The sequence below is a fragment of the Passer montanus genome, unplaced genomic scaffold (genome assembly GCF_014805655.1).
Source record: "Passer montanus isolate IOZ18808 unplaced genomic scaffold, ASM1480565v1 scaffold185, whole genome shotgun sequence".
Classification (NCBI taxonomy): domain Eukaryota; kingdom Metazoa; phylum Chordata; class Aves; order Passeriformes; family Passeridae; genus Passer; species Passer montanus.
The window spans coordinates 276,616-301,485 of NW_024365937.1; the positions used below are offsets into that span (position 1 = coordinate 276,616).

The 24,870-nt window shown below is 43.8% G+C and overlaps 2 protein-coding genes across 7 annotated transcripts in view; one reads left to right on the forward strand and one right to left on the reverse strand.

Annotated features, from left to right (window-relative positions):
- Positions 1-3,284: 3,284 nt before the first annotated feature.
- BROX (BRO1 domain and CAAX motif containing) lies at positions 3,285-19,341 on the reverse strand. 4 transcript variants are annotated; one of them, XM_039705790.1, is made up of 13 exons: positions 19,017-19,341; positions 16,949-17,079; positions 16,211-16,317; positions 14,651-14,747; positions 13,250-13,345; positions 12,537-12,609; positions 12,107-12,212; positions 11,454-11,543; positions 10,662-10,747; positions 9,286-9,367; positions 8,117-8,267; positions 6,838-6,997; positions 3,285-6,401 (listed from the first exon to the last, which is right to left on the reverse strand). In XM_039705790.1, exons 1-13 carry the CDS (start codon positions 19,311-19,313, stop codon positions 6,315-6,317), a joined length of 1,563 nt encoding a protein of 520 aa, XP_039561724.1. In that variant the 5' UTR covers positions 19,314-19,341; the 3' UTR covers positions 3,285-6,314. The 4 variants fall into 4 exon arrangements, with proteins under 4 accessions (XP_039561724.1, XP_039561728.1, XP_039561727.1 ...); XM_039705794.1 differs by lacking the exon at positions 19,017-19,341 and adding an exon at positions 18,509-19,010; XM_039705793.1 differs by lacking the exon at positions 19,017-19,341 and adding an exon at positions 17,991-19,010.
- Positions 19,201-24,870, forward strand: part of AIDA (axin interactor, dorsalization associated) — a 29,028-nt gene continuing 23,358 nt past the window's right edge. For 2 of the 3 annotated variants that reach the window (XM_039705800.1, XM_039705803.1), the window contains exons 1-2: positions 19,301-19,443; positions 23,082-23,151. In XM_039705800.1, the coding sequence (XP_039561734.1) occupies positions 19,334-19,443; positions 23,082-23,151 (180 nt within the window). In that variant the 5' untranslated portion in view covers positions 19,301-19,333. Of the gene's footprint in view, positions 19,444-23,081; positions 23,152-24,870 lie in introns of all 3 variants that reach the window. The other variant, XM_039705802.1, reaches the window with a different exon arrangement.

Below are 24,870 nucleotides of genomic sequence, written 5' to 3' on the forward strand. Positions count from 1 at the left end.
CTAAATTAAACCAAACCAAACAAAAACCAAACCAAACAAACAAAAAAAACCCAACCACAAACAAGAGGGAGAAAAAAACTTTGAAACACAAGAAAAACAACAAACTGATGCCCAGCCAGTTTCTGAGCCCCTGCCAACCTCCATCCCCATGGTTTGACAGCTGAGCATGGCATCATATGCTGTGGGAAATCCCTCTGGTCACTGGGGGTCAGTTGCCCCACTGTGTCCCCCCACAGCCTCCTGTGCACCCCCAGCCCACTGGGGCATGCTGGCAGGGCAGAGTGCAGAGGAGAGAAGCCCTTGGTTCACATTTCCAGCTGTCTAAGGCCGCACTATCCACCTCATGGCCCTTTCCCCACAGCCATGAGCAGGCAACTGATGGACACAGCTTTGGCCAGCAGTGGCTCTGCCTTGGGGCTGGCTGGAAAGGGCTCTGGCCAACATGAAGGCAGCTGCTGCTCACAGAAGCTCCCCCTGCAACCTTCCTACAACAAATCCTTGCCACGGAAACCCAGCCCAGGACACCAGAGAAACCCCACAGATGTTGAGAGTTTTTTGCAGGACAATGGACATGTACAACATATGCACAATCCACCCTTCAGAGAAACTGAGTAAAGCCACTATGCCCTTGAAGGATATGAAAGAAGAACACACTCAGAAGCAGACAGTTCAGGATGCAAAGGCAGACAAGAAAACTGCAGCGAAACACTTGAAGAAGAAAGACTACGTAAAATTAACTGAAAAATTAAAATGCATACATAAAAGGATTTAACCAATCATGTATTAGCTTGAGGTGTGAACAATAGAAAACAGTATAAATATAGCTTGCTTTTTGTAATAAATTGGCTGCACTTGATCATATTGATCATGGCATGATGTCCCATTAATGATCCTCCACACACAGAGATGTACACAGCATCTTCTTCCCAAAGGGCAGATGCCCTAGAGAGGCTGCCAGGCCAGGGACAGAGCAGCTGCTAGGACACATGGTAAGAAACCATCTGTGTTTGTCAGTGCTGCTGCTCCATGGCCTTGACAATGTCCTCAATGGAGGGATAGCTGCTCTCCTGGTCACAGAGCATGCATGGGCTCCTGAATGCTCCCCCTGTCAGTAATTACAGAGATGTTTCACATGAAATGATGTAGAAGGTGTAACTTGTGACACACTTTCCATTTTAAAGCTGCAGTGCTGTTCCTGGGTGCACACTGCGCTGGGCAGCTGTGTGGAAAAACAGCATGAAAACACAAGCTCTGCTGCCCCTTTGTGGCCATCACTCCAGCAGGGTCCGGTGGGAATTGTTGATCCATTCAAGAAGGCTCTGTTGGTGCTGTTATGCAGGTTTTGACAATGGGGAGAAGGTACTGACTAAGCGATGCTGGCAGAAACTGGGGAAGCACGGCAAGCAGATGAGAGGGTCCAGGTGTCACAAAGGACAAGGTCCCTGATCTTGAGATTTGAGAGCAACTCAACAAAGCAAGGGCAGCCTTACATTCCAGGGGCCATAAACACGGACATTGCAAACGAGTCCTTCTTTGAAAAAGCCAGACAGGAAGATTGGAAGCATGAAACAAAATTATTAAAGACCACCACATGGCTCTGAGAGACAGATGGGACTCCTGGAGACAGCAGCAGATGCATGTCTGGTTCAGACAGGGAAGACTGAGCCTGCTGTGCTAGTGAGGCTTCAGCCAGAATATCAGAGAAGTTATCCCCAAAAACCCCCCTGACATAGACCTTGGCAAGTACTGGGATTTTGCACAGCCATAAGAAATTCTGCCTAATTACTTTATTTTTTTTCTCAACAAGCATTTGGAAAGCCTGTCTCCTCACTTCCTGCCTCGGGACTTAACATGCTTCATTGTAGCTACTACTTCCATAGGCACCCAATTAATGGATCTTCCTTATTTAAGTCTTCCTTTAAGCAAGGATTAAGTATTCTCTATAATAAAGTTGCATTAAATTGCAGAAAGTAGCAATCAAGACAGAGCCTCTTTCTTGCTACTGTATGTAAAATTTTAAATAATGAAACAAAACATGATATTTGAAGATGGTTTATTTTAAATGGCATTCTGAAATTCGTGGCTATATACAAATTTTCCAACTATGAAGGTTAAGGTTGCATGGTGACTGTCTTCACAAAGACTGCTCGGTCAGTGATCTGAGAGCTGATTCCATTGAAGTGGGATTACTCAGAGTACAGGATGGCTTCTAGACGCTTGTAATCCATGAAGGCACCAACACCAAAGGAGGGAGGCCTTCCTACATAAAAAGCTGATCAAGCGTACCCTGGGTTGCTATGGGACCTTTGCTGAATTTGAGAGCATCACCAGCAGGGAAAAGTCTGAGACAAGCCAAGGGTCACTGTGGAAAGGCCTTTACACTGCACTCACAACTTGGAGATAGACTGGAAAAGCCCCTGCAGTGTGTACCTTACTCACTGTGCTTTATTCCTCCCTCAGCTGGGCCAGTGACAGGGAAAAAACAGTAAAAGGGGAAAAAAAAGCAGCTTATGCTAATATGGTAATTTAAGAGTGATCTTTAGAGACAGAAACTTTTTAGTGGCAAGTCATAGGCATGAATAGGATTTATGTTAATGCTGAAACTTCAGTTTAGATACCAGACACAGGGGTGGGATGAAATGTTTTACCCCACAGCCAACAGACAGAAAGCCTTCACCTTTTGGAATTCCCATGGAAGACAGATGAGCTACTGCCTCTTCTCATGTTCCCCAATACTAAAGGCAGATATATCAGTTTGTTTTACACACAGACAATTAAAAACGCATTTTAGTAATGTTTCCCATTAAAACCTAACCCACAGCACAGTACTGAAATCAGTGCGACAAAATGACAGGAAGGAGTATTTACAAGCATATTGTACTGTACCAAATTTGCAAGACAAGAAAATTCTGAAGTGCAAAGTTGTCTCTATTCTACACAGACAAAGGGATCCATTTTCCTGCTTGTTGTACGAATGACTGTCATTGTTACAGACACACCACGGCTCCATGCTGAGCATCCAAGTGCCCAAACACCATCCCTAGGCTGACAGGCAAAACTCCTCTACCAAATCCAGTGAGAGGCAGACATTAGCATCCAAGGGCCAGGTTTAGTCCCTCAGCTGCTGTACATGTGTCACATGCTGGATAGAGAGTAACTACTGCAAACTGAGGAACACGAAACATGGAGGAAGTGTATTTAAATACATAGAGGAAGGTATTTAAATAGAAATCCTACAAAGAGCTTAATGGTTTGGTTTACAGTAGATTAAAGACAACCACTGCTTTTCTTAAAACACAAAACAGAGGGCACAGCACTCCGTATTTTATTCAGCTGCAGTTCTGTCCTGCTTCAGATGGGGCACAAATTTTTAAAGATTATTTACACCAACATGATTTGCAGGCTTAGCCATGACAGCTTCTAAAACCAGAGAGAGGCCACAAAATCAGGCTCTTGCAGCATTAGAATATTAAAAAGTCACAACTCAAAAAACCTCACTCTTAAAAATTACTACAGGGAGCTATAAGAGAAGGAACATGGCTGCTGGGTTTCCAGATTCACTGAAACTCCCAGTTCCTTCACTCATATTCTTAAGCATACTGGACAGTTAATCTATATCCTATTTATAGTAATTCCTGCTACTACCCAAGAAAACCAGAAGAGAAAACTGCTCATTGCCTCACAGCTCTCTCTCCTTTGCAAACTTAACAGTCTCCAGCTTATTTTTTGGCAAAACCATCCAATATTTACCACAGGTTTTCAGCTACAAGTAAATAAAGTTTGTCTTGAAAAGCAATGCATGTTAAGTGAATTAATTTGTTCCATTATTCTATTCTTAAACTACTACATCATATTTACTGAAACAGCTATGGCACAAGAGGTTATACTTAAGCTAGGCTTAAGTAATGCCATCATCTGACACAATTCACTTGGTTATGCCCCAAACTATTTACAGTGAACTTGATTCATACAAACAGCTCAGTTTGAGAAAGTGTCCAAAGAATTCCAAGTCCATAAAATAATCTTTCCTTCCAAGATGTTTGGGAATGACTTAGTCATGATTTGTTAATTTGATTTTAAGATGTTCCTCTACAGGAACCCACCCATGGGTAAAAGCTGCATTGGAAATGAGTCCCAGGACCTACAAGTACATTAGCAAACGAGGGTAAGTCTGTGCCACAGTTTGTAGCAGATAGAAGGGAAAATGAGGGGATGAGGGAAAATGGGATCTAGTCTGAACAGAAAGAAAACTAATCCAGTTGAGATGTGTATATATTGACAAAGAATTCTGAAAAACAATGAGCAGCTAAAAAAATTGTGATTATGAAACTGAGTTAACTGTATCTTGATCCTTAAAGGGGGCAGGCTGAGAAAATGTTGATGACTACAGCTAGAATACATTTTTAGAATTAAAATCTCCACAGTCTACTCTGGCAAAACCTAAGCTGGTATTTTAACAATGCAAGAAGTCTAATGAGTCAGCTGATCAAGTTAGGAACAGATTTGAGTAACTCTTCATGAAACGTACACCAGGTCCCTGTGCAGCACCAGAAGAAATGGAGCCATTTCAGGTATGTATTCTTCTTGATACTCATTATCCTCTAGGCTCCTGCAGAAGAGACACTTCTTCCAAAGAAATTCAGCTCACTTTACACTTAGTTTTATGTGCAGATCTGACAGAAAGAAAAATCCATCATGGGAAGCAAGGAGGTCTGCATTTGATCAACCCATAATCACCAGCATTAAAAGTCTCTTTGCCTTTTGCATCAACAAATTTTGTAATTTGGTCCAGTATCTCAGGAAGAGTCTTGAGTTCCCTATTAACCTCCTTGGCAGCTTTTGTTTCACAGGCCTTCAAGGAGTTACACACCTGCTCTCTAAGCTAAGAGTCTCCAAGCCCCATTAAGGATTTTAGAAGCACTGAATCACAGCACAGTGTAAGGTGAACAAAGAGTACAAAATGAGGAATGTGTTTACAGTTTACATCGCAGGAAGTACATCTGCCATCGTGTTCACTGGAAGGCTGCTCAGTTTCTTTCTCAGGCCAAGAGAAGTGTAGCAACCGGTACCCAGGGATTGCAAGGCTCTCAAGTCAACACATGCATCATATGCCTTTGCATTTGCAACAAATCAGAAAGATGTTTTTTGTTGTCAAGGGTGTTTTGCAGTGCTCAGCACTAAAGAATGCTGTCACATTTTCCACAGCAGGCAGAAATAGAAGCAGCAAGTTCTACAAAATCCATTCTTTCTTAGCCTTGACTGGGCTTGGTTTCTCACAAGTTTTCTTCAGAAAGACCTGATTTTAGTGCAATACTGCAAAACCTGAGAAGCAGCACTGTTTACACATAGGGCATAAAGAAAATCTAGAGCTTGGCTTCCCAGCTGTGCTATCAGCTCTTCAACTTGTCTTTCCCTCCTGTTTTCCTGACAGCTTATTATAGACACCACCCATCTGGAAACACAGCAACTTCCAAATACGCTACCTGAGCATGACAGCTTCAGGAATTCCAGTGCAGGGGATTTGAACTATCTACAGCCTTCAAACTTAACAAAGCTTTGAAGATTCAAAAACTCTGAACGAATGGGACAGGGATGCTTTCCTTTAAAGCACTTCCATATTGCTTGCTGCATCATTTTCAGATACACTTTGATACTAAGGGATTTGGATTAAAGCACAAAGCTAAGGTACCTTATTACAAATTCTGATATAAAAACCCTCATCTATAGAGGAAAGAACAGAGACGAATAGTTTCAGAACATAAATTGTACTCCTGTTATGCAGAACTTGAAGTTTGCCAAGTTCTGTGCAAGTCCTGTGACATATCATAGGACTGTTACAAACCAAACCCAGATTTTCTTCCCTCACTACAAATAGTTGAATTCAAACACAAGAGGGTTCTAAGCCTGAACGACAAAACTTGAATAAATATAACTGTTCATGCAAACTTCTGTTTGCAGAATTGGACATGATACAGCATATAAGATAATGGAAAAACCCTCAAGCATTACACCCATTATACTTCCTTTGCTATTTGTGGGTAAAACTAAACCCACAAAAAGCAACTCCCTAGAGGCACAATAAGAACATTTAAGCCCACTCATTCTATGATATCCCATTGAAACCAAAAGTAAGTCAGATATAAATAATCTCCAAGAAATCCACCACAATCTAAAGCAAGATAGACACATATTAACAAAGATAAACTAAATTAGCCTTGTAAATGAAAAGAGGAGAATCAAAAAAGGAGATCAGAACAAAAGCCCCAGAGTCCTGTGAATAGAATTTCAAAGCAAACTCAAAGCACTTATGGCATTTAAGAAATCTGGCATCCACTGTCTTTTTGAGGCTTTATATTTGGTTCCTTCAGAGGTTTTACTTCTTCATCTGGTTTTGGTTTATCCTGCAAACAAGAATAAAAAAAAAAAACAACTAAATACAGCTGTGCAGTATTTATGCACAGCTAACACTACATGTTATAATCTAAGTCCCCCCTTTTTTTCAAGGCTGAAAACTTTGAGTAAGCCCCAAGAAAGAGGGAAAAGACAACTGTTCTCTGTTTCAGCATCTTTAAATGAATCCCTTTCTAAAAAATAATCTTTCTCTAGCACGCTGTAATGTTACAGGACTTGGTAAAAAATAAACTGATGTTCTAGATGCTGGCAGTGGGGCAGAGGTTAATTGACTTGCCCCTGGCACAACAGAAGGATGAGTTTAGGTGCTAGCCTTGTGTCTGCTTCCTACACTGAGCTGGGGATTGTTATGGAAGAGTCAAACTAACTCTGTATGATACACAGAATAAAGCCAGAGGGAAAGAACAGCACATGGGATTATCTTACAGCATCCTCCTTTGGCCTCTTGGTGAGATCAAATGCTGCAACTGTTTCAGGAGTCCAGTGTGCATTCAAAGCAGGAAACTCAAAAGGAACAGGCTCTACTAAGCCATAGTTTGCTTTCAATTCCAGCTGGGGAGCTTCTGCTGGCACCTTCTGGAAATAGCTGGAACAAAATACAGAAACGTATTTAAAATATAGTGCACCATCGCTGCAAGTCTTGTTTACATTCTAAACAAAACAATCTGGGTTTTCACAGTGGCAAGCACTGCTGCTCTCTTCCATTTCATTAAGGCACTGCCTAACATGCATTCTGCCAGCAAGGTTCACAAGAAGAAAAGCAACTCCTTCCTAGTATTGTTATTTGTTCCCTAATTATGTGGCGGGCTTTCTCCTACTTAATAACCATTATTCCCAGTGCTTCAATGAGAAGAGCATCTTTTGTCCAAAAAAAGCTTTCAAAATACAAATGAGGATTTAAAGTACTTTCCAAAGATGAAGAGGACAGTTCTTTTCCTAAACAGTCCTAATGTGCCATAGTGGATGATGGTAACACAGCAGCCCCCCAACAGGGCAAAGCCTGATTCAGGTGTCCCTCCGCCCTTGGCAGGACAGCAGGAACTCACACACTGACACACTCTGTGACACCTCCTGTGCTGCACAGAGCTCTCCCAAAACAGTCACTGCTTTCTCTTTCCAAGTTTTGTTCTAGAGGGACAAGGATGTGCTGAAATCTCCCTTTTTGGAAGGACATTAATGAACAGAAAGCCCTATTCACAATATTAACTATACTTGGATTGGTAAAGCTCCTAGCACCCTAAGCATGATCTTCACTGAAAGCAGCACGGTGTTTTGACTTCCCTGCTTGCAAAGCAGAATCACCTACTGGTCTTCTCTACTTCTGCCTCTGTCCTCTTTTGCCTACTAGATCCAAGGAGACAGGAAGAGAGCATTAGAGCAACACGGCAACTTCTGCAGATTTTGTCCTGTGCAAAAGGAAAAGTAACCAGGTGGCTGAGGAATGAGGGAAGAAAATTGCTCAACCTCTCCAGATGTCAGTCCAGCCCCCCCTGCTGAACTGGAACAGGACACCGAGTGGGACAGCACTGACCCACTGCAAATCTGCCCAGAGAAAATTATAAAATTGCAAATTTATCTGTAAGTTACATGCCATGCCCCAAAGGAATATAACAACTGGAGAGTAAAATTTACCATCCCATCCTGAAATAAAGGCGAATGATGTAGCACTTTATGCAGAGTGCTGTACCAACCATGAATTACTTACATAAATCCATTCTCTCTCTGGCATTTTTCTAATGTGTTCTTAATCAAACTTCCTAATTTCCTAAAGAAAAGATGTCCAGAAGGTTTGGCAGTAGTCCCAGGCCCTTTGGTTTCTCCATATTCTTTGCACAATGTTTCAGCCTTGGCAAAAACTTTGCAAGAAAAAAAAGGAAATAAAAATTATTTATGTGACCATCCTAAATCATGGTTCTGCTCTACAGTGCTTCAGTCTTAGAAGACACCAGAATCCTTAGAAGACACCAGTCAGGCCTCTTCTTGGAAACAAAACCAAACCAGTTCAAAGACAGCCAAGATTTACTGCATCCAACAAGTGACTAGTAACAGGAAAAGAAAAAGACAGCTTTTTGGGTGGGAAGATGCAGAAAAGCATTCTTATATGTGGGGCAAAATGCAACAATAAGCCCAAGAACTGTGCCACATGGTAGGGAAAAACAGAGGCTATGAAGGTGTCCACACACAGCTGATGCCCCACACCAAACAACAATAACTGATATGGAGTGGGAGAAAAAGCACTCTTCTCTGAACAGCCGAACAGTATTTGTTTTACTCCCAGAAATCCAGCTTAGTTTGTTCTTAATAAATTTCTGATTTATTTTAAAAACTAATATTAAAGTTTCCACTTGGAAGATTTGAGCATTTTTATACATTGGAGTAAAGTTAGGCAGTGCAGGCCAATGGGGTACAAATAGCTTTGAAGAGAGAAGACTGGGAAGAAGACCTTGAACTACTGCAAACTTGCCTGAATATACCTTTCAAATGAATAGAACAGTTACTGAAATCTGTTAAAAAATAAACATGCAAGATCTAGATTTACTATTTAACCTCCAAAGCAGAAATGGCTGTACTACTCTTACATACAGACCAGAAAACAGGATGACCAGACCATTGTTTTTTATACTGTATATTACAGGCAGCTCAAAGTCAGTCTTTAAGCCAGGCTAAGAAGATTAAAATTTTCTGCAGAAATGTTATGAAAGACAGTATTTGGTAAGACAAAAAAAAAAAATACACCATCTATATTCAAAGGTGTGATGGATTTCCATCAGGTGACAGGTAAAATCTTTATGGGAGAGCAAATTAACACAGTACAGCAAAACAGAACAGGCATGGCATCATCAGACTCGGTACTCCAGTCTCAATCACACTTACATTTTTCTGATTCCTGCAGAGATCTGATCGCTTCCCCACATTTATCACTCACCAGCAAAGTCTGGCCATGGTAACAGTATGCCTGATGGAAGAGGACAAAATCATTACCAACATCCCTGGGCACTTCCTGCACCAATCCCCTTCTCCTCCCTACAGCAGTTGCAGCTCTTTAAAGCTGCCATTCCCTGCAGGTAGTTGACAGCTGAGGAATCCAAGTCAAAGCAGCATTCACTGAGCCATTAATGCAGTTCCACATGAACTCTGTGAACCAGAACCATGAACACTTAGTACGAACCGAGCTGTCTCAGCTCTAGCCAAGAGTAACTGAGCTGCACAAAGCTGTTTGACCTGAAGCACTGGCACACAGGCCAGTCCAAGCTCTCACTGTAGCAGTGTGCAGCATCAAGCCCCAGCACAGAAAGAGAACGAACCCCAGGCAAGTTTACAAAGCTAAGACCGAAAACTAAAACTACCTGAACACTCAAAAAATTAATCTGCGACAAACATCACTGAATCTAGAAGAGATGAGGTGTTCTGAGATATTTTGTCATAGTCCAATAACTTTTCCACCACCAAAAAGTCCCATTCCTTCATACCTGTGCTTGAAGGTGGTATTGTATTCCAGTGAGAAGTGAATTGCCTATTATCTATTAACTAGTAAACACAACAGGTAAAGGAACAATCCCATCAACTAATGCCCACCTTGCCCCCCTTCCTTCAGTGTCTGTTCTCACAGTACAAATCTATCTAAATCTACTACTGCCCAGTAGTAGAAATCACTCAAATTTAAAAAAAGAAGTACCACAACTCTGAGCCTCCCTCACCTCTCAAACCTGCTAAGGCAAGCAGATTTTAGCTACAGATTCAGCCTAAGAGAAAGACAATTATGTAAACTGCTTAGCTTGGGCCTTTTGTACAGTATAAAAAAGACAGATTACAGGCTGTGGCAGGCTACAAGACACAGCAAATTGAGCAGCTGAAGATCTCAAGGGAACTGCAGTACTTGCTAGGAGATCCATCAGGCAAATAGGGACAACTCTTGGAATGGTACCTTTTGGTACTTGATGCCGTTTCATTCAGGGCCTTCATAAAGATGCTCAGCTCTGAACTGTGCCTAGGATCAGACTGTGATGTAGATAACAGAGAGCACCATTATGCTCAACCTGAATGGCTTCAGTTAAAGATCTGTGATCACAACAAATCCACACTGCTGCAATTTCATTTGGCTCCCTAAAAACTGTTCAAATGTCACTGACACTGCACAATTCCTCTTCACAGTATGCAAAGAAAGCCAACGCAATACTTAGCCCCCATTCCCTATGCAGCCCTTGGCAGACAGACAACAAGCTGTCACCGCTGCCACCCAAAGTACTTACGTAGGCCATATAGAAACAGCTCTTCAAGTTTAAGTACTTCCTCCATTTACCTGCATAGGTTGGATCCAAACTGGATAATGTTTGATCTGTGAACACATATGTAAAGTTATTCTTAAGACATTTCTAAAAAGAAAAACCCCAAACACATTAAAAGACCAGAATTCTTAAACTTAGCACTAGATCCTAACTCTAAAGTATCCAGAAACAAGGGACAAAAATTCCTCCATAAAAATACCAAAGATATGCAGCTATCATGCAGTTGTCCCTAGAATCCCTGAAACTGCTGTCCACTAAGTCTGGATGGCTAATTCTCTGAGTATGTTTAGGCAGCATTTCAAAGCTTGTTCCTAGCTTTAAGTTCCAGTAATGACTCCCATACTTCTGCACTCCTCCCACTTGCCTCAGTAAGCCCAGAGACCATCTTACTCATCTGGAAGGTGGTACATAATGAACCCACTCCACTCTTCACGCTCTGCATCATGATCTGCTTCCCAAAGGCAGCTGGAACACGCTCCACTGACATCAGGCCATTTGTCTGATGCTAGTCTGCTTTCCTTCACTAATGTTTCCTACTATCAGCTACAAAACAAGATTCCCACAAAACCAAAAGGCCTTATCATAATACATGCTGATAACTGAAGTCTTAAATGTGCTAAATAGAAGCTAAATACACACTTCATATCCACCAAGAACAGCATTAATACTGCAATTTATGGGTAGGTGAAGTAGCTCTGCTGGCAAGAGAGCATAAATCAAGGATATAAATCACTAAGGATATAAAACAACACTCACCAGCTTTTTGGTAGAAGTTGGCTGTTTCATAAGCAAGAGCAGCTATTAGGCCTGGACTGTGTTTCAGCTCAATAGCCCGAGCAATTGTGACTGAAAAATAGTTCCACACCATGGTTAAGTTTAATTGAAATGTCCTATCACATCAAATCAGCAGAGGCATTTAGGGTTTTAAAACCCCTGCATGAACAGAAAATAGATGCGCAGTCAAGCAAACAGCAGAATAAAGACAGATTGTTTCTTGGATAGAATGATTCCAATTTAATAGAAAAACTGAAGGAATATTAGCCTTAAGATTAGCTAATAAACAGAAGCTGCACATATTTTAAAGTAAAGGAACTGGGAATGCCTATTAGGCAAGCAAGGTGGTGAAAGTGTTGCATGAAAGGAAGAAATATGAAAAAGGAGTAATGCCACACACAAGTTCTTCCAAAGTAAAAGACATTCTATATTACAATTTTAATATCAGACTGATTTTTGGCATTTTCCTTTTATAATTGTAACATAATTTTCTTTAAAAACAACCTGCCCCATTATGCCACAGTACTTCAGGAGAATAAAAAACCCATGGTCTTGCTGCCAAGCAGAATTCATGAGAGAGCAATGATGCACAAAGAGTCATTTCCCACACCCAACCAATGTATGTTTGAAGATACCTTCTTGAGCTTCAGCTTGACACTGTATGATGTAGGAGTCTATAAGTCGAGCTTCTAAATCTCTTCCCTTTTCCACAGGTGTAATCAATTTTGGAATGTGACTTTCCTAAATACAAAGCAAGTCTCAGAATTAGTTTAGGCCCAGTAACAGTGCAAAACAAGTGCCTCATTCCTAAATGGATGGGACACACTGAGTGAAGGTCCCAAGACAGCACATGTAGCACATGATATAGGCAGACAAACCACTCTTCCAGTGCCACTGGGAACGAGTTGCAGGGATTGAGTGATACCACAACATATCAATACCTTTCTGTTTCCTGCATCATTCAGGTGCTCTCAGGTATGTGTGTATAGCAAAGGCCTCTCTAAGACAAGAAGTCAAGTATTGGGAGATACCTTGAAGAACAGACAGCAAAGAAAGTCCTTCTACCTTCAGGTGTTTAAAAATCCCAGCTGCTATCTTCAGGCTGCGGTGCACACCTTTTGCTTCATCTTCTGTTATACTGAGAAAATAGAATGAATTGGTAAAATTATAGTTAGAAAGGGACTCTAAGTGTCATTTAGTGCCACCTCTTGCTTTGGGGCACCACATTTGGCAACAGCAGATTAGGTCAGTTATAGCTTTGTCTAGATGAATCTTAAATCCTTCAAGAATCAAGAGTCCATTAATTCCCTAAGTGACCTGTCCCACGCCTGTGCTACCCTCAGAGTAAAGGAGCTTCTTACAGTGTCCAATCATGAAATAATCACATAGAACTTGCTTGAAAGAAATGTAAGATCCTGTGATGACTCGCAAGTAAAAGGCAACCTCAGTGTTAGAAGCCAAGGATTTAGAGGTCTGTAGGGTTAAACGTCAGCAGAGCTCTCATGTTAAGAATCTCACTTTTCTACGTGGACGTTTAGAGGTAGACTGATGGTTTATTGACAACTGACACTTTCTCTGTATCACAGTCATGTAGTACTACTGCACTTGGTTAACAGAAGCAAGAAGGGATTGAAGTGCTTGTGTGTAAAGACCAACTGCCTCCTGGAACTCCTCTGCCTGAGCTGGACATTTCCTATAGCAGGCAACCCTCAGAACCTGCTTAAATCTTCGGTGGAGTATTGCTGCAGCAGAATTGTTAAGAAAAGAAAATCACTTACTCTTCTTTTCCAGCAAGTCTTGATGCATATTTTGTGTACCATAGAGCTACATTAAATCCCATGGAAATCAGTTCAAATACTGCATCCTGCTGGGCACTAAAGAAAGACAGACAAAAACCCCTGAAAAACTTAATGTGTTTGGTTTTGTTCTCACATCTCTCTCAGACAGTTCACGTAGCAAAAGTCAACACTTCTCTCCATAAAACATTTTTCATTTAAGATGTCAACAATTTCCAATTCCAAACCTCCTTCTTTGCTGAACTGCCTAAGGGAGACGGGAATTTTTTTACTTTTTCCCTTTAAGAACACATAATTAGAATCTACCACATTCAGATGCCCACCCTTCCCTTTTGGGAACTTTTATTTTAAAACTGTAACTTGAGATTTGTTTAGCTGTGGCTGACATTTTTCCATCTCTTTTCTTTTTTTTTCAATTGCACATTTTGTGGAAAGCCTTGCCCTGGAATGTCCACTTTAAAGTTGTACTGCTAAGTTAATAAGTCAGAATCTGTTACAACTCTCTCAAATTAATGTTACTGTAATTATTTATGTAACTGCAGACAAACAGCATGTGCAAATGGCAGGAAATTTCAAAAGCTAAAAACAGAGTCTTTCAAAAGACTGAACTTGCAATCACAAGCTCAGTTTAGCTTAGGAACTAGCAAACCTTTTAAAAAGAAAAACATGGGAGTGGGAAGAGTAATGTTGGCACAAGTAAAAGTGTGCATGACCGTGAGAAAATTAGAATAAAGTCCTAATCAACAGATTTTCTTCCATGGGGAATTAAAGCTTTGAGGAGGTCAAGCACTTCTAGCTAAAGCTTGACAAATTTGTAGGCATGATTATACAACTGGATTAACTCCAGTAGCAAGAGACAAGTGAATAATTCAGAAGGTTACAGATCTGTATTCCTCCTGGAAACAGAAGATTTGTTTGTTTGAACCAAGAGGACATGTACACGGAGCTTCAGATGACAAGAACAAAATCAGATCTTTAGCAACACTAGAATCTCCAAACACACAAAAGTTCCTGGTCAGGCAATAGTGCCAAATTAAGTTTTAAACTGCAGTGACCTTTGTTACCATGCTCAATTCACCAATACCCTCAAGGCTTTTCTTCATACTTCTCTAGCTAACTGCAGGTTCAGTTTGTAGATCAACTGAGACCCAATGGATCCTTCTATCATTATTGTGCATTCTCACAGTTCAACATAAAGGCCAGTAGGCACACTTCAGAACACCTAACACAGTACAGCAGTTACCAAAAACACAGCAACCCTTTTTAGAAACTACTTTGTGTTCAAGACTTTGCTGCATTTCTGTTTCCCTTCAGGCCTGTGCATGTGTGTAACAGAGCAGCAGAGAGCAGCTGCATACCCTGCACCCAGAAAAGCACACGCACCTCGGGACTTGTCCTTGTAATGTGTCAGTCCACTTGAAATTCTGAATATATCTCAATTTACATTCTTGGGAAGAGTCATCCAGTGAAAGGATAAAACCTACGGAATAATAAAACAGGCAATCTCAAAGTAGGAAACAGAAATGAGTAATGAAGGAGATTGATCAACATGAATACAGATATAGGAATGTTTCTTGCTGAACCCCTCAAAACCCCATGTCACTTCCTGGGGTTTTTATTCCTCAGAAACTTGAGAACAAAATGTGGAAAAAACCAACTGGCTACTTGAGGAAACTGCTTGCCCAGCATGTTACCAACTCAATTCTGAGAATCTTGACTGCTCAAGGAAAACCTGGCGGATGTCTGCATGTCCCATACGGTGACAAGTTGGGAGTAGGACTGGCCCAGGTTGTTCAAGGTGAGCAAGTGGCTGTCTCTGCCACCATAGTGGCAACCAGGAAATTCCAGGAAAAGCTGCCTGGTCAACAGGGAGAGGGAAACGGGCTTCTAAGTATGGGCTCACCTAGTCATCACCTATCTCCAAGGCTACAGGAAATTGGCTCTTTAAGTCCTGTAGCCCAGAAAACAGCAGTTAGTGGGATGAAGCTCACGCTATGGGATGTTCAAATCCTAGCATATGCAGGCCCAGGAATGTTTTAGTGAGGCTGAAGAGGGGCCTTGGTCTGATCAGGTCTTACAGACTTTAAGAGGTCAAGAGCTTGCCATAGCAGCTACTGGGGCTATACTTGTCAGTGTGTCACGTGTTTATAAAATCAGAAAATACCTGTTCCTTTCACATGCAGAACATTTTACCAGCCAAGCATGATAATTTCCTGAAGAAAGTATCCAAATCTTGGCTGTTGGATGCGACATTAGCCTACACTCTCCCAGGAGCACATTAAACCAATGTTTACTTCCCACAGACCAAAAGATCCCACTTTCCATGAATCAGCTGATTCCTGAAAACTCAGTCTTAAGAAACCTGGCCGAGCACTTGACTGCTAAGAGAGAGCTACCCAAATATTGGCAGAAGGAAGGTTTCAAAGGAATGTGTCAGCACAGCTGAACCATCTACTGAAAATGCAGACACCATGCTAATGAGCACCTACATATATACACATACCTAAGATAAGCAGCAGTAAAAGGTAAACTTGCAACAAGTCTATGGTCTAGTATTAGACAAACCAGTAGTTTACTCTGAATACTAAATGAAATAAACTAATTAATAGACTCAATGTATACTTAGGGAGAAACTCACCACTACCTAAAAGACAAATACACATTTTCTCCTCCAACAGGAAGCAGAATGAGGTTAAAGGCAGGAGCAAGGCTGCCAACACGAAGTACTGGCAGGGTCACAAAGGACACTGAAACTTGGAGAAAAGGCCTGCTGAGCAGCCAGCACTGGTATCAAGCACAGAACCCATGAAGATACTCTCCTTCCTAAGAAGTGCAAAGCTTCTTTACAGGAGATCAGCACAATTAACATTCTGAGAAGTGCCATTAAAATTGTACTGATACTTCTCTTGATGAATTAGTAGTAGTGCTAATAAATCTCCCTACCTTGCAGAAGAGAGAAGTACAAGTCAGCTGCATTCTTCATAATTTCTGGATTACAACTTGAATCTGTAAACAGCTCCAATAGCCGTGTTCGAGACAACCGCAAGTCACTAAATGAAAGGAGAAAAAAAAAAGAAAAAAATCCCCCTAAGAAATCCTATTAAAAGCGCACTAATACAGAAAAATCTTCCTTTCTCCTCTGGATACATATGACTGGACACGCAGCAGTGGATAATCAGTACTTGATCTACTGTTCCAACACTAGCTAAAATAACTGTGCCTTTACCTACCAAGAGGTTGGGTGTACAGAGAGGAAGGGGAAGCAACAAGCAGGAACATTCTTCAACATTAGAATGGGATGATGACATGAAGAGATAAGAACAGATCTGCAAAATAGGCCGAGGTCCCTTTTCGTTACATTCCCATCCACAACAGAACAGTCAGACCCTATCCACTTATGAAAATTAAGCAATCTTCTGCAGAGGAATACACAGTCATCAGAAAGACAATGAAGTGTTTAGTCTTTTGCCTCTCCATTGTTATAATTGACCTTACTGTGCATTCAGAGACTGGAGAATTCCTTCTCTGTAAGCAAATGTTCAGTATTAGCAGTGTCTTATTGCCTCTTTGCCTACACATCTCTAGTCATCTTCAGCTCAAAAACTGAAGAGCAACCATTACTTTTAAGGATGCCCCCCAAACTGTAAGAGGCAGAGTGAAGCCAGTCCCAAGTACACTTACTTGCAAACCTTTGTTGCCGCTGGAGTGGTGGTTACCCCATAATAATTAAATGAAACGGGAGCTGTAGCCTTCAGAGGGTTGCGATGGAACCAGTGGGTCATTTTCTTCCTGCAGTGTTGTCTATGCCAAATCTAAGGAGTGGAAAGGAAAGAACAGCTGCAGGAACAGGTGCAACTGAGGTGCTGCCCATGTCCTGGTCCTCTGCTTGCAAAAAGATATTCCAAATGTAAACAAGTTATTTGAAATTTTTTTTTCCCCATTTGAAATGCCAAGCTTCCATATGCCTTGTGCTCATCATCCATGTGCTTTGTGTGAGAATTACACTCTCTTGAAATACAAATGCTTTCTGAGGCAACTATTTTAAGTTAGGCAAAAAGTTACCACCTACTTTGCTCTATGTGAGCACACACATTGCTAGGAAAAAAACCTCCACATTTGTTACCTCCTGCATAAGGATGAGCATACCCGTAAATTACATGAGAAATATCTCAGGATCACAGAATCAATTGGGTTGGAAAGACCCTAAGATTATTGAGCCCAACCTTTGTGAGAATACTACCATGTCAACTAGACCATGGCACTGAGTGACATGTCCAGCCCTTCCTTAAACACCTCTAGGGATGGAGGTGGGTGACTCCACCACCTCCCTGGGCAGGGACTTTTCAATGTTTAATAACCTCTCCTGTGAAGAAATCCTTCCTAATGCAAAACCAGAATTTCCCTTGGCACAGCCTGAGGCCACTTCCTCTCATCCTGTCACTTGATACCTGGAAGAAGAGGCTGATCCCCAACTTGCCACCACCTCCTTTCAGGGAGTTGTAGGGAGTGATAAGGTAATCCCCAAGCCTCCTTCCTCCTTTCCAGGCTAAATCTCAATTCACTGAGAGCACTATACTGTGTCTGGTCCATCTGTGAATAGCTTGTATTTGGGAGCCTGTGGTATACATGAACCTGCAACCATAAACCCCGACTGAAAACGTGGATCTATTTAACCACAAACCCTGACTGAAAATGTAGATCTATTTACACAGGTGTATCAGACCTGGAATGTTGGGAGGGCAGAGATAAACCCGAGTCTCTCTCTTCTTTTGCTTCAATTTCAGCAGCCAAATATAACACAAGCATCGCAGTGAGTTTTACAACAGCAGTGCAGAGTGATGGAACATACTGGGCACATCCTGAACATGGGAGGGCCCTACTGGATAAAAGGTCGCTATGAGACAGAAAAACTGAGAAGCAAGTGGTGTACTCTCCATTTCAAAGGTTTTCCAGACCTCATGGGACAAAGCCCCGAGCCCCTGGTGTGACCTCGGAGCTGTCTCTGCTCTGAGCAGGACGCTGGACCAGAGGCCCCCCACAGGGCTTCCATCATCCCGTGGTCCTTTTGGAATCACTTCAGTTCATCCCTATAAAAACACTCTGCAGCTTTGCTGAGAACAAAACAAACAAAACCAAAACAGACCCAAGGTCTGCCAGCACTGATTCTCCGGCACTACCCAGATCCCTCACACCGAGCAGGGGATTCGTTCATCGCGTCGGCACCTATCACACCGTGCTTACCGAGCCGGCACCTCTCGGGGCTTGTCCGTCAGGCCAGCGGCTGTCGCGCCGTGACCACCCACCTGCGCAGCGCTGCTGTCCCCGCGGTGTCGCAGCCCGGCCCGGAACGGTCCGGGGGATCCGCCCGCGGGATCTCGAGGCCGCGGGACCCCGGCCCGGCCCGGCCCGGCTGCTCCCGGCGGTGGGTCACGCGCCCGCCGCCGCAGGCTGCGCCAGCCGAGAGCCGATGGCACCACCCCATCGCTGCCGATCGCATCGACCCCGCCACTCGCCCTCCTCCCCACCGGAGTCCCTGGGCCGCCGCCAACAACAGCCCCGCGGCCCTAGCGCGTCCCCCCAGGACAGCGGCCGCCGGCACGGCCGAGGCCCACAGTCCTCCCGCGGGAAGGACCCCCGAACGTCACCAACACCAGCAGGAACGGGCACGCCAGCAAACCAGCAACGGCCCTTGCCCTCCCGAGGGGCGAGACCGCCTGCGGTGCTGCAGACGGGGGTCGCCGGGACTTACCTGGGCACGGCCGGGAACGGAGGGAGGAGCGGAGCGACCCCGCCCGGGCCCCGCCCATGCGCACGTGACCGCCGCCATGACAGGTACCGGGGCGGAAGTGGCGCCCTCGCCTCGGTAGCGATGGCGCGCGCGGGTGCGGTCAGCGCCGCCTCCCCGGCTGGGCGGTGCAGGCGGGCGGGCGGGCGGGAGGCGCCGCCGCGCTCGGTGTCCAGGGGTTGGGCCGTGCCGGGCGGGGCCGTGCCGTGCCCAGCCGAGTGGCTGTCTGGCGCGGTGGGTGCCCCGGCGCGGGGTGAGCATGGTGCCCTAGCGCTGGGGCTATGTCGGAGGCGGCCCGCAGCCTCCTGCAGCGCTGGGACGCCAGCTTCAGGAAGGGTACCGATTTCGACTCCTGGGGGCAGCTCGTGGAGGCGATCGACGAGTACCAGATGTGAGTGCGGGCCCGGCACGGCTCCGGAGTTCTGGGCGAGGCGCCGGGGTGAGGGACCGGCCCCGGCTGGGGCGGGGCGGGGCACGGCAGGGGGGCCCCGCAGGGCCCAGGCCGCGGCCCCCTCGCCCATGGGGCCCCGCTGGCTGCTCCGGCCCTTCCCCAAGATGCTGGGCCAGGGGCCGAGGAGTCCCCTCGTGGGGTGCCCCGCCGGGGTGCGAGGCGGGAGCCGGCTGTCCTGCTCTCTTGGGAGGGTGGCAGCGGCCGCCGTGGAGCTTGGAGCAACTTGGCATTGTGGAAGGTGTGTCCCTGCCCATGGCAGTGGATGGAACAAGGTGTTCTTTAATGTCCCTTTCACCCAAACCAGGCCGTGATTTTGAGAGTGTGGGTTGCCAGAATGGTTGGTTGGTGGAGCCCCCGATGCACCACTGGACTGGGATGCCCTATCCTATCACCCTGTTGCCCTGGCACCATGCTTGTGGCAGCGGAGCAACCTGGCAAGTGGGCTGCCTAAGTATCAGCCTTAACCAAAAAACCCCACACAACCCATCAGAATGTAAAGTGTCCAGCACATGTTGTGTCCCTGAGGGTATCAGGGTGGGAGAGTGGGGAACCTGGCAGCCCCAGTCAAGTTGGCTGGCACAGTGTGTGACCTCACCATCCATGAATCCTTTGGCAGCAGAGGAGTATTGGCTACAGGGCATTGATGATGGACTCCTTGGAAACACACCTGGTACCTTTAGTCAGATGTTCTTCCCTACTACTCCATTTGCCATGACAATGAAAGTTATTTCTTTGTGATTGCAGTATTTCAGGCGAGGCTTCTCATGGTGAATTTTCTGGCAGTTGACAAGAGGGTTCACACTTGTTTGCCAAGAGAAAGTCAGCTGAAGAGATACTCCCTGAGGGATCTTTTAACAGCTTTCAGGACTGGTCAAGTTGGGTTCTAACCACGCTGGCTGCCAGTTCAGTTGTCATTCAGAGAAACTGGTCTGCTGGCCCCTTACTGGGTGGTCAGGAGAGGCTGTAATCTCATAATTTCATTCACTCACCAGGAAGGATAAAGTGTTACTTGTCACTGCAAGTTCAGTGATAGGCAGTTTGCTGATGACCTTTAGAGTAGGGCAGGCTGTTACTCTACAAAACTTGGCAGAGAGATGAAAAGAAGTTCTCTTCCAGATCTGTATCTCGGCAGAAAAAAAAAAAATCATCAAGAAGTAAAATAAGATATTTTTACTAACTGCCCTTATGTGGATGTCTACAAGGAGTCCAGTACAATCCTAATTCTTTAAACTGTCTAAGCAGTCTGAGCAGTGAGTTTCATATAATGATATTTCTTTGGAATGAAAAGTCTTTGGGCTCTCCTTCTGAGCTCTCTTCATTGAGAAGTCAGGTGAGTAAACATTTGCAGACAGTCCAGTTTGAGAATTGAAATGCCACTTCTGTTGTCTTCCTCACTCTGTTGCTTGTGTTGGACAAGAGCTGAGGTGATCTCCACACCCTGGGTCTGTTCTGACCTGGGAGCAGTGTGGTGTCATTGTAAGGAAGCTCCTCTTGGGTGGAAGCTGCTCTTATCAGTGAGTTTCTACTAAATACTTGTCAGTAGATGAGCTCTGTGGTCTGAGGAGTCAGTAGAAAGGACAGAGAAGATTAGGGGATTACAGGGAGATATTTCCTAGGGAGGAGCAAAACCTTTATCCTGTATCTTTAGCAGGTAAATAAATAAATTAATAACAATATCAAGCTGTAGGATACAAGTTGCAAACAAGCAGCACAGGAAAAGATGCTGAGCTGTAATTGTGGAGAGACATTGCAGGATGGGTTTATAGTGCTGCCTTCTCAAAGGCACCCTGAGATGGGATGAAGAGGTGTGGTGCTGCTCTTGTCCAGGTGCTGTGAACACCAGCACAGTCTGTGCTGATCCACACAAGCATCTTGGAGAGAAGCTGCTTACACAGAGCTTGCTGATGCTGAGAAAGCTTGGATTTGGGAAAAATAGGAGTCTTGATGGCTGCTGATGTAAAAGCACAATTATGTACCTCTTGTGTCTATCTGTTCAGGTCTTCATGTTGCCCCTAGAAGTACAAGAAGGGTACTTGGTACAAAGACTGGCCCTCAGTCATTCGGGAATTCATGCAGGAATCCTTCGAGCTGTCAGCAGTGGCTTCCCTGTTAAATGTCCCCATCATCGAACTTGGTCTCATCTAACTTTGAACGAGCTTCAAGGGGAATGCCAGATGCATTTATTTGGCTTAGGGTGGATATTTTTTGTCTTAGTGACAAATGGAAAGAGGGTTGTGTTAGTGATGGTTGCAGAAATGTTAATGCTGTGATGCTGCCTGTTGTGGGTGGCATATTGCTGCTATGGTAATCTGTTTTCTTAAATCATTATAATGCTCTTTCTCTGTGTCCCATGTATCATAGGGCAGGGCAGTAGGTAAGGAGTGTACTTTTGAGTTCAAGTATGTTTATGCTTTTTGTCTTTTCTCAGCCCCAGTCTTTCTCCAATTTTGAAGTGGGACAATACTACCAAGTTGTGCAGTTACCTTATCCTGTTTGGTTGTGTTTTTCCTGGTAAGAGTTAAAAGCTACAATGGCCTCAATCAATATGGGCATTTTTGAGAGCTGATTTTGAGGAAAAGTAAAGAAATTGAATTCTGACTTTTGTTCCTGTGGCTTTGACAACAATCTGTTCTGCTGGATGTATCTTGGTGTTTATAAGCGCCTCCTAAAGTTGTGCCAATACCCACAGCAGTGGCAGAGAGAAGCAGAGTCCCTTTCACAGTGCAAAATGGTGAGGTTCCAGGAAGTAGCCTATTGTGATGTCTCTGGGTTTCCCCTCCACCCCTGTCCTCCCTCTCCCTCTGCTTGTAAAAAACATTATCTACAGGGAATGGCAACAAGTGCCCAGAGGTTTTGCTTGTTCAATGTTCTCCTTCCTCCTGGGACAGAAACTTTACTCTACCCATAGCTTCCATCCAGCTTCTTTTCACTCTCTCAAGCTGTTTGCTTACTGTTACTTTTCAAACCCCTTGGTATTCCTGCCTTGGTGATGACAAGGCATGAGGTTTGTGCTCCGCCTGTAATGCTGACAGGCACAAATGTGAGCGGATCCACCCCGGCAGCCTAGGCCAAGCTGCCCTGTGCCTGGCTTCCAGTGCTGGGAGAGCGTGTGCCATGGCTCAGGGTGCCCTCACCTGAGCTCCCTGGCATCTCCCTTGCCTCAGCCTCTCCCGGGAAATGTGTGTGGGATTGCACCACAGTGGGTCTTCACAGGGGCTGTGGTTTGTTATTATAAAAGAAAGGAATTGTGAGAGGAAAAAAGTCAGTGCTTGTAAAAGGGGCTGTTTGCTATAGTGACCCTCTTACCTGTTCTCCTTTCATAATGCATTAGTCTTTCTTGCCTAATGTAGTTGCATACTTTGTCCACCTTCTGGAGTTTTTTCTTAAGTATGAACTATCATGGCTATAGAAAACTTTGTTTCAAAAGACAAAAAACAAAGCAAAAACACAACAGCAAAACCAACCCAAACCTCTTGGAGCAGCAGTCTGTGAACCTTTTGGCTGACACATTTTCTGGAGCTGAGGTGTGTGTGTTTGTGTTGTGTTCCCACTTTGCAATTTTCTTTTCCCCCATCCAGATTAGCCAGGCACCTCCAGAAAGAGGCACAGTCTCAGCACAACAACTCGGAATTCACAGAAGATCAAAAGGTGAGTACTGCTGTTTGCTCAGACAAGAAGCTTGACTCATAGATGTTGATGTGTGTTATGTTTTTTATCTTGCAGGTCAGAGCCTTATGAGACCTTTTTTCCTCCCTCAATGTACACAAACAGCAACAGAGCCCAGCGTGGCTAAAATGGTTGCTGTTGTTAGATGTGAGGGATGCTCTGCTGTGCTATTGAATGTCAGGCATGCTGGCCAGTGTCTTTCATAACCTGGATGTTTCTTTTTTTTTTGGATTAATGTTTGATAACTTGCTTATTCAACATTGGCACAATTTATGCCATGAGTTCTGAATACAAAACATCTTGAACTACAGACATTGAGGGTGTGTGAGGGGGATGAAAGCTTAACATGTAACACAATTTATGCCATGAGTTCTGAATACAAAACATCTTGAACTACAGACATTGAGGGTGTGTGAGGGGGATGAAAGCTTAAAATGTAACACCTGACAGGGAAGGGTCCTGGGAGAATACTCCCTAGCCACCTCTTAGAAGGTTATTTGTTTATAAACTTTCAAAATATTGAAATTACTTTACTCATTCCTCTCTCCCCTCAGTTGAAAAGGTTGTTTCTTCTCTCAGCAACATACTACAGCAGTTCTGTGATGGGATTTAAGTGGACTCATGCACTCAAGCATTTACTGCAAAATAAAATCTTTTGAGATATGAGGCCCTACTAAATTTCCTTGTCTTCTAAAATGCATGTTTTTCTTAGGAATAAAAAACTAGAAACATGTATTTCCAGATTTTCATGTCATAAAATCACTTATTTTAGCAATGCTGTTACCTGAAAGTTGACATTTGCTAGCTCAGAGTCTCACCAATGGTAATAGGATGCAAGAGCAATGGGAGCTGTGCTTAGGAATGTAAGTCCTGAAAACAGGTGCTGGCTACAGAAATTCAAGATGAACTTGATGTGTATAAAGAAACTCAAAGAAATGCACCTTTACAAAGACTCTGAGAGAGTTTTGTAGCTGTTTCCTCTTTGTGTACCAATATGAAAAGCAAAGCATGTTCTGCTTACCTTCTGCAAAGATGATAAAGCTCATGATTGTATTAAACGGAGCCATAATTTTGGAGAAGAATTTGGTCCACTTTTCCTGATTTGTAAGCCATGAGAGCCTTGTTAATGTTGGACAGCTGTTTAGTCCTTGAATGCTTATGTTCTCCCTCCCTTGCTGGTAGCTTTCTCCATCATTTTCAGCTAGAGTAATCTTTACTGTGTGCTTCCCCTCTGTGGAGACTTTTGAAAATGTAATTAGTTCATGAAGGCGAAGCTATTAATCTCACTTCTGGAGACATCATCTCCTGTGAGTATGGGAACCAGAACCACACAGGGCTTTACCTCCAGATGTTCCCTGAATCTTATGAAAAGGACCTTGGACCAGATTGTGGAAATGAATGAGGTCAGCCATGAGAGAAGGCCTGGGGGGCTCAGGAAGTGGAGATAACTGACCTCAGATGTTTCATGTACAAGTGCTGTCATGTCTTGCTTCAACAGTCTTCTGAAAAGAAAAAAGTAATGGGTGGTGGTTTTACATCCTAGCAGAGTGATACCCATTTCTAAAGCTGAAATAATTTATAAAAGAGGGTGGCATTTTTATCACTTGCTGGTTTTTGCCAGTCATTATGTTGCTGATGCACTGAATCTTTGAGTGTTTATCAAATAGCAGTGCCTGTTTCATTAGCCACTTGCATAAACCA

What these genes read in the sequence shown, in the direction of transcription:
- BROX (XM_039705790.1), bottom strand. Translation starts at nt 19,313, where the DNA reads ATGCTCACCCCGCGCCGGGGCACCCACCGCGCCAGACAGCCACTCGGC. An exon ending in CAGAGAGAGAATGGATTTAT is followed by an intron (nt 6,998 to 8,116) that starts GTAAGTAATTCA and finishes ATTTTGTTCCAG; the next exon opens with CTATTTCCAGAAGGTGCCAG. An exon ending in AGAGGCCAAAGGAGGATGCT is followed by an intron (nt 6,402 to 6,837) that starts GTAAGATAATCC and finishes TCTTGTTTGCAG; the next exon opens with GATAAACCAAAACCAGATGA.